At 35.7% G+C, this 10,304-nt stretch overlaps 1 protein-coding gene across 9 annotated transcripts in view; it reads right to left on the minus strand.

Moving 5' to 3' along the window:
- Nucleotides 1–10,304, minus strand: part of LOC106868342 (protein Aster-B) — a 264,262-nt gene that overhangs the window by 105,224 nt on the left and 148,734 nt on the right. For all 9 annotated transcript variants that reach the window (XM_014913557.2, XM_014913556.2, XM_014913555.2 and 6 more), the window contains one exon: nucleotides 7,188–7,291. In XM_014913557.2, coding sequence (XP_014769043.1) covers nucleotides 7,188–7,291 — 104 coding nt within the window. The remainder of the gene's footprint in view (nucleotides 1–7,187; nucleotides 7,292–10,304) is intronic.

Here is a 10,304-nt window from a genome sequence, read left to right on the forward strand (position 1 = left end):
CTTTTTTTTTTTTTGCTATTATCATGAAAGTAATGACAGTAACGACACAGATCAGGCCTGGATGTTCTTGGGAAGTTCTGTAGGCTGATGACTGGCTTTCATGGCATAACATCATGAAGAATTATGGAAAATTTTGAAACTAGGAAGACTGGTCAAAAATCAAACAACAATCAAAACCTCGAAAATTCAAGATAGTGAAGATCACCAACCACATGGTTCTGGGTTCAGTCCTACTGCGTGGCACCTTGGGCAAGTGTCTTCTACTATAGCCTTGGGCCGACCAAAGCCTTGTGAGTGGATTTGGTAGACGGAAACTGAAAGAAGCCCGTCGTATATATGTGTATATATATATGTGTGTGTTTGTCTCCCCCACCATCACTTGACAACCGATGCTGGTGTGTTTACGTCCCCGTGACTTAGCGGTTCGGCAAAAGAGACTGATAGAATAAGTACTAGGCTTCCAAAGAATAAGTCCTGGGGTCAATTTGTTCGACTAAAGGCGGTGCTCCAGCATGGCCTCAGTCAAATGACTGAAACAAGTAAAAGAGTAAAAAAAATGAGTGGAAACAAAAGCTAAGAAAACTGGTTTTGTTCAATACAATGAAAACTTGAAGTATATTTCTCAATACTTTCACTAAGATATCTTCGCTTGAATTAAACTTTCAATTGTGAACAGTTGAAAAAAAAATTTGATACCAAATTTTGTTTTTTTCTGTTTACAATATTTCCATACTTGCGGTTTTGAATAATGAGGATATTATCACAGATTGTGAGAAAATATAAAAACAACAAACTGCTAACAAGCCAGAGCAATAAAATGCAATTTATTATCTGTAATGTAATAAATTGCTGATATGAGATACATCAAACTATTTCTGTATTAATGAGCACAAATGCATTGCATTGCTAAAATATTAATAACCTGCTAACATGTCAACTTCAGAATACAATTATTAATGTTTAAATCAGTCTAGCTGGTAACTTTAAGGGAAAAGTCTATTGGGAGAATGAAAAGATTCATTGATTTTTTTTTTTTTTTTCACAAACCCATAACTATACAGGACACTTAGTTTCATAAATATATGAATATCATTTACTCTCTCTCTCTCATATTGTGTCTGGGGAGAGTCATTTTCTTTTAATGCCTTATTAATTAACACACACACCGGTTCAGTTTCCACTCATTTACTTATTTATTTTTTCAAAAATATTTGTTGCGTCTTGCAATCTTTTCAATATTCATTGATTCTGTCCATTATCCAAGCTGCATTCTTTTTGTTTGTTTGTGCACATGTGTGTGAGTCAGTGTACGTGTGCATACACATATGTATGTATGTATGTGTGTATATGTATGTATGAATGTGTGTATGCATATCGATATATGTATGCATGTGTGTATGTATGTATGTATTCTGCACATTCATGTGTTTGTGTGTTTATGTGTGTGTTTGCATGTGTGTGTGTGTGTGTGTGTGTGTGTGTGTGTGTGTGTGTGTGTGTGTGTGTGTGTGTGTGTGTGTGTGTACCTCTGTCTCCTTGTGTGTGCATGTCTGAATGTGTCTGTGAGTGTCTCACACACACACAAACACACACACTCAGACATGCACACACAAGGAGACAGAGGTACACACACACGTGCAAACAAAAACACAATCACATGAATATGCAGAATACATATATACAAACGAACATAAAACAGATAGAATATTTGGGCCAGATATGACCAGTTTAAATGCTAAAAGGTTAAGCATCACTTTACAAACAGCAGCCCTGCACATGGCATGCATGGCTCTCACATGCTATCCCTGCGTCCCTAGTTTGCATGGAAACAAACATTAAGTATAGTTATTTACTCTTTACTACAATCTATCTGGTTCTACCATTTATTGCACTAACATGAATGGTAGCAACCTTGATGTTCTGTGTCTGAAAGGTAGAGAGTTGTTAGGACTGTTTGATGATAGTTAGGCGGTTAGAAGGTAGTCATACCTAGCTAACTTACTGCCATGGGTAAATTTTAGTTTTCATTATACAGTTAGTGTTTTAAGAATTCTGTGATTATCATGGGGTTTTTAATTTTGATTTTTTTTTTTTAAGATGGATGCCTACCATTTTACAGAATGATTGACTGTATACATCGTGCCACCAGTACTAAAAAGGCTGTCTGCTAAGGAACTATATATGTACACGCACAGACACACACACAATCTCACTGGCCTTTATTAATATTCATCATCATCATCATCATCATCGTTTAACGTCCGCTTTCCATGCTAGCATGGGTTGGACGATTTGACTGAGGACTGGTGAAACCGGATGGCAACACCAGGCTCCAGTCTGATTTGGCAGAGTTTCTACAGCTGGATGCCCTTCCTAACGCCAACCACTCAGAGAGTGTAGTGGGTGCTTTTACGTGTCATTGTATTATTTCATAGTCTTTATGAAATATATGTGGCAAATGGAATAAGCTAATTGCTAAATCACATTGTAACAGTTTCCATGTTCCCATACATTTTAATAGCAAAATGAGTATTCTCTTGATAGAAATGAGTAAAACAGTTCACACGGATGAATGTCACATTATTTCATAATTTAATGAATACATGAAGCAAAACACAAAGCATTTTAATTTGCAAAATTGGAATTTATGAAAGTTGTTAACATTAGTAGCTAACATGTTGGTAAATGAAGTGCCTGAAATAGGCAGAAGGTTAGAACAGAGTTAAGTATAATTGCTAAATTTTTAATATAAGAAGGGAGTTGCTCTTTTACTCTTTACTTGTTTCAGTTATTTGACTGTGGCCATGCTGGAGCACCGCTTTAAGTCAAACAAATTGACCCCAGGACTTATTCTTTGGATGCCTAGTACTTATTCTATCGATCTCTTTTGCCGAACGGCTAAGTTACGGGGACGTAAACACACCAGCATCGGTTGTCAAGCGATGTTGGGGGGACAAACACAGACACACAAACACACACACACACATATATATACATATACATATATATATATATACGACGGGCTTCTTTCAGTTTCCGTCTACCAAATCCACTCACAAGGCTTTGGTCAGCCCGAAGCTATAGTAGAAGACACTTTCCTAAGGTGCCACGCAGTGGGAATGAACCTGGAACCATGTGGTTGGTAAGCAAGCTACTTACCACACAGCCACTCCTGTGCCTTATATTCATGATTAAGATCTCATAATTACTGCATCATGGTTTCTGATTTAGGCCCAAGACCAGTAATTTCAAGGGAGTGGGGGTTAGCCAATAACTTTAAGCCCAGTACTTTACTGATACTTTATTTTATCAAGCCCCAAAAGATGAAAAGCAAACTTAATCTCATCAAAATTTGTTCACAGAATATAAAGAATCAGAACATTTTTTTCCAATGCTCTAATGATTCTGTCAATCCCCCATCCTTGATGATGCTGGTTGATTGGCCCTCCAACAATTTTGAGAGATCAATTTTTTTTTTTTTTGACAATTATTACTGTTCTATCCATTAAGTTTCAAATAAAAAAAATGTATTACCAGCTGCCAGTTCAGTTAGCAATTCTACAAGTACTACCTATGGATAGTTCTACATATTCCATACTGTCAATAGTTCTAGAGATGCCATACTTGGACACATTCTCAATGATGTATCCTAGAGTTAGTTTTGTGAATTAATCAAAGAACTAGGAGCAATTCTCATGAACTTCTCAAGACTTTCAAAACTGATAAGATCAATGTGGTGAACACTGCACAGAACAATTGTTTTTATAGCTGGATGTTTATTCTACTGTTAACCTCTCAAACATGAAGTAAGTGTGAAGAGCAAACAGAATCATGCATTTTCTCTAGAGTCCCAAACTCAGTTGTGATATAAGGGTTTGAATACACAACCACACAAGGTGTCATCTACATTTCAACTTACAACAAAGTGCTCCTAATCATATCCAAATACTATACTGTGAGGAAGTGTTGTAAACAACAATCTTACTTTAGGATATTAGAATTTCAAACTATATACTAATACTTCTTTCTAACTTTTGGCACAAGGCCAGCAATGTCGAGGAAAGTTGTAGTTAATTATATCAACCCTATGCTCAACTGGTACTTATTTTATCAATCCCTTAACTGACAAACGGTAAAGTCGACCTTGGCAGCATTTAAACACAGAATGTAAAGTACTGAAAGAAACATTGCAAAGCATTTTGTCTGATGCACTAGAAATGTATTCATATTTCATATGTCATGTATTATTTCAGTTGGAACAGAAAGACCCTCCCAAAAATAAAAAGCAATTCCAATATAACATTTGTTTCCATATTTAAATGGTTTCTGAAAAAATATGTTCAGAAAACAGTGTGTATATTTGTATTTTCTTTCCAGTTTAGGCTAAAGAAAAAATTGTTTTAAATATTTTGTCATTGCATAGATGTAGAGGGTTAACTTTTGAATATATAGTTCTCCTTGAGTGGAGGCACAATGGCCCAGTGGTTAGGGCAGCGGACTCGCGGTCATAGGATCGCGGTTTCGATTCCCAGACCGGGTGTTGTGAGTGTTTATTGAGCGAAAACACCTAAAGCTCCATGAGGCTCTGGCAGGAGATGGTGGCGAACCCTGCTGTACCCTTCCACCACAACTTTCTCTCACTCTTACTTCCTGTTTCTGTTGTGCCTGTAATTCAAAGGACCAAACTTGTCACGCTGAATATCCCCGAGAACTACGTTAAGGGTACACGTGTCTGTGGAGTGCTCAGCCACTTGCACGTTACTTTCATGAGCAGGCTGTTCCATTGATCGGATCAACTGGAACCCTCGATGTCGTAAGCAACGGAGTGCCAACAACAACAGGCTAAAGATAAAATTGTTCTAAATATTTTGTCATTGTATAGGTGTAGATGGTTAACTTTTAAATATATAATTCACCATCCATTTCAATAGATTCTATACACAAGAGATTGTTACAACAATGGATGTATTATTTAGAAAATCACAAGAATTAGCTTTTAAGGCGAACATTTTGTAGTAAAATAGAAAGGAAAATGATGTTAGGAGATATCATTAGAGAAGAGAAGAAATTGAAAACTAAATTGAATGGAATGTAATAAAATCTCTAAAAATTTATTTTTCAAAATTTGACATAGAATGATGGCAGAAAACCAGAAATTAATTATAAAATGGCAACAAGTTATTTTCCTTTCAGAAATTTGTTTGCATGTTTTTCTTTCTTTGACAGGCAATCAAATGAGAACTAGTATAGTTGCATTAAAGTGAACATAGCGGTGCAGGCATAGCCATATGTTTATGATCGCTAACAAACATGGTTCTAAGTTCGATCTAACTGCAAAAGACTTTGGACAAGGGCCTTCTTACATTAGCCTTGTGAGCAAAGTTTTGTGAATGAAATCTGGTAGACAGAAATTTTACAGAAGCTTATTGGATATATATATATGTATGTTGTAACTGGATGGATGCCAGAATTGATAGTATCAAGCAATGTACCTAGTGGTATTTAGTTACATCCCTGCCCAGATCAACTTTGCTTTTCCTCTTTCCAAGATCAATAAAATAGGTACTAAACAAAATACTAGAATCAATGCAAAAAAACTAACCCTTTCAATGTGGTTTCCTAGTATTCTTTTATATTGAATGTTTGCTTTTCTATGCTAATATGAATTAGACAAACATATTATTGAGGTGTTGTTTTACAGCTGAATGCCTTTCCTGTCATTAATCCTTACTTGTTTTTCAAGGGAGGGACTTCTTATTTCACACACTGCCAAAGACACAAAGTCAGTGGATGACTTTAATGACATCACCACTAGGTCCAAGACATGCAAATGTAAAGAAACACACACACATACACTCACTTTATCATTATTATCATTGTTTTAATGTTTGATTGCATGGTGCAGACAAATTTCATTGAAGAAAATTTTCTACAGCTGGATGCCCTTCCCATTGCTAACCCTCACTTATTCCCCAATGGCTGGAAATGTTTTCATGGAAGATTGGAAACGAGGGATTCCACTTGTGTAATGGTGACACTCATTTATAACTATCTTTTGATGCCAAAACAAGCAGACACATGCACACACAGATATATGAATGACAAATTTCTTTCTGTTTCCACCTACTAAATCTACTCACAAAGCTTTGTTCATCCTAGAGCTATAATAATAGACATTTTCCCAAGGTGCCATGCAGTGGGTCTGAACCTGAAAGCAGGTGGTAGTGAAGCAAACCACTTGAACTGACATCAAGAATGAAAACAAAGAATATGTTACAAACAATAAGAATTAGTACCAAGGTTTATGATATTCCACATGACATGTTTAATGGCTCATATTTTGTTAAAACTGAAGTAAACCATTGCAAGCAAGAACCATTAATATTGTAATTGCACACGTCATCCATAATCTATGATTTACTGAATTAAATGCAGCAGCTGAATCAGCTGTAAGTGATACAAGCAGAGACCATCATATGCATCTTTGTAGATAATGTTACACAACCAAATCAGCAAATAAAAATCATTAACAACTGAGATAAGTGTCTAACCCTTACTGCAGGAGAACTGAGCATGTGCACTTGAAACATAGGAACTGAGTCAACACATTTTTGATGGTGGTGTACTTTCCAGATTTCTCCACATTTCATATGATATAGTACAAACATTTTATTTTATTTCAACAAATCAATACAGTACCTGCATGGTAGTATGCAAAATTTTAATCAGTACAATGAGGGCGTATTTTTGCCAAAGAAAAACTCAGAGTAAGTTAACATCATGTGAAGAAGCACCCATTAGACTCCTGGAGTGGTTGGCATTAGGAAGGGCATCCAGCTGTAGAAACCAAGCCAAATCAGACTGGAGCCTGGTTCAGCTCTCCAGCTCATCAGCTCCAGTGAAACTGTCTAACCCATGCCAGCATGGAGAGTGGACATTAAATGATGAATGATGAATTTGATGTCCAAGCAGGAATCTGTTAAGGCTCCCAATCTGAATCCTTAATTTGTCTCTGATCTAGATATCAAACAACAAATACCATCTGGCATTGCGAACACTACATTCCTGATAGACAGGTGCTGCCATCAGACATTTAATTGTCTGATTTTGACATTTTTTTTTTAATCTATTGCTTCAAACAAATAAAAACGGTTAGATATATGTATAATATAAAGAACATTACTCACCACAGTCTCCCATCTAAATATGTTTGCATAGAAGCAGACCCAGTTCTGAGAAATGAACATGCGACCATGCACAAGTATGTCTTTTTGAAGCGCACAAGAATAATCTGAAACACAAAGCGGGTAAGGGATAAGGAAACCAAATGATATTTTAGTTGCAGGAGCAAAACAAAACAAAAAAAAAAACAAAAAAAAATAGAGATGCAGGAAAGATTAAATCACTACAAAGGAACAAAAGCACAAAAAGAATAAAAATACTCCTCTCCAACCCCTGTCTTTTTAATCAAAAGAGAAAGTTTTTGAGGGAAAAAAAAAATAAATACAAATCATTTCTGCAAAAGGATTATGCATGTTTAAGGTGTAAGGAAACAACTGCATGGAGAACATGGCAGTTTCAAAACTGTAATGTTATTAAATTTTAATACAGTTTCCACAAAAGAGAAAAAAAAAAAAAAAATTAATTAGTATTTCTAAGGTACCATAGAGTTAATACAAATATATACACCAGTGGTCTTGACCTTTATAAAGCACTCAACATTTTATTGCAAGTCATCATTTCTATGTCAGCATCTATAATTAATTATCTTCAAAGCAATTACTAACAATTGTAGGAATACACCCACATATTTCAATGACATATGCAGTAAGTCTTAATTTAAATGTGCAAAAAAAATATATTATTCTCGGCCTTGATTATCATCTATTAATTTGCTTTCAACCTTACTGCAAGCCTAGTGTTTATCATGTCCCTCTTCCCCTTTCTTGGCTATCATAAATTCTTTTCAGACATCACATCATCACATGATTTCCATATAAATGAGAGGTGGGTAAGGGACAATATACTTAAGTAAGGCTAAGTTATAGCTCTTTGTCAGAAAATGACATGTGGTGATAAAATTACATAGTTTTTGACCCTTCACAGAAACAAGAAAAGCAAAGACTGCATCTTAGTAAATGAAATACACAGAACCATTTTTAACCTAAGAAAAAATTGCAACACATGAAACAAAAGTGTAAATATCAAATGTTACACATTATACAAAATATTTTAGGTTCTTTTTTTTATATCTTTTCACGAAGCAAACTTTGATTTGATAGGAATACTCTGTTTATAATGATGTGACATAGTTTTATAACATTTGTGGCAGAGTGAAATTCTGAACATCGTGTGATAATAAGACTATTATGAATAGTCATACCATCAACATTATCATTATGCATCTGTTTTCCATGCTGATATGAGTTGGATGGTTGGACAGGATCAGACGAGTAGGAGAGTCACATCCTGCTCCAGTGTTTTAGTTTTGACGTAGATCCTACAACTTTCTTAACACCAACCATTTAACAGTAATACTTGCTGCATATTTTCATGATGGCCCTCAGCAAGACTAAACAGGCCCCTCCAGCCCAGTATTGTTGCTTCTCAGTTCACGCACATATATCAGGCCTCAAAATCAGAATTACTACTAATCCATCAAAGACAATTTTTTAGATATTTTTTCCCTAGACTGAAACTCCCCTTCTTATAAACTGTATCAAAAGCCAAACAAGAAACTCTCTTACAAACATAAACAGTCCTGTCACTCCCTATATTGTTTAGAACCTGAGAGCTAACATTAGCAATAGCATACCAAATCTCTTTTTTTCTAAAGAAATATTGGTTAAGGCGCGGGAGTGGCTGTGTGGTGTGTAGCTTGCTTACCAACCACATGGTTCTGGGTTCATTCCCACTGCGTGGCACCTTAGGAAAGTGTCATCTACCATAGCCTCGGGCTGACCAAAGCCTTGTGAGTGGATTTGGTAGACGGAAACTGAAAGAAGCCCGTCGTATATATGTATATATATATGTATATGTGTGTGTATATGTTTGTGTCTGTGTTTGTCCCTCCAACATCGCTTGACAACCGATGGTGGTGTGTTTATGTCCCCGTAACTTAGCGGTTCAGCAAAAGAGGCCGATAGAATAAGTACTAGGCTTCCAAAGAATAAGACCTGCCTGGGTCAATTTGCTCAACTGAAGGCGGTGCTCCAGCATGGCCTCAGTCAAATGACTGAAACAAGTAAAAGAGTAAAAGAGTAAGGTGGTCTACCTACAATAACAATGCCTTGGCTAACAGTGACTTCAAGGATAAGATATATTACAACCCTTCAAGTAAAAATATGAATCATAAAAATAGACCAAGGAAAATAATTTGTTTTGCTCCTCTTTTCACCCTACATGTTAAGATTAAGAAAGGCATGAAATTACTGTCTCTTTTATATAATCATTTCTCAATAAATCACAAATACAACAAGATTTTTAATAGATGCTCAATTATAATATCATACAGCTGTTGCCCCAATATGAAGAACATTATAACTTGCAAACATCACCAAGTTGTACCTGGCTGTCTGCCAAATTTCAAAACAAGTAGGCATCTGTAAAAGTTTGTGCCATAAATTCTAAAAGAAAAATCGAAAATACATTTTGTTGCCACAAAATTTGTGCTGTATATGCTGAAAGATGAATGAAAATAGGAATAAGTGATCATCAGTCAGGTGTTGTTTGATTAATTATCTGAATACTGATAAAAACTCTCTAAAAATGGGTGTAACACTTTGATGCTGAAACAAAAAGACCATCACCACTGTGGGTTGGATCATGGTTGCTACAAAATAATAATAATTAAAAAAAGCCTATCAGACACACTCAAATGTGATAGTGATGTTGATCATCTTATCTGATTAAAAGGGTTTCGTCTATATTGAATTTGCTCTATGTGGTCAAACAATCAATAAAGAGTTTTACTTGGGGGTCTTGGAGTGTTTCAAAGAAGCAGTGTGAAGGAAGTGGCAAGAGTCACAAATGTAATAAAACCTAAATACTGTACATAACAATGCACCTGCTTATCTTAACCACAACTTTTGGCAAAACACAAGATGATTCTTGTCTTCCAGTTGCCCTACTCAACAAATTTGACACCTGCAGTTTTTTTGTTTTTTATGTTTTTAGCTCTCAAAGAACTTCTTGAAATCAGCTGAGAACAGTTGTTGACATCAGACATTCGAGATCGATGAAAATTAAATTCACTACAAGAACTGCACACTTCTTGCAAGCACATGTTCCAGAACGCATTTCAG

This window comes from Octopus bimaculoides, chromosome 5 (assembly GCF_001194135.2).
Source record: "Octopus bimaculoides isolate UCB-OBI-ISO-001 chromosome 5, ASM119413v2, whole genome shotgun sequence".
In the NCBI taxonomy this organism is placed as follows: domain Eukaryota; kingdom Metazoa; phylum Mollusca; class Cephalopoda; order Octopoda; family Octopodidae; genus Octopus; species Octopus bimaculoides.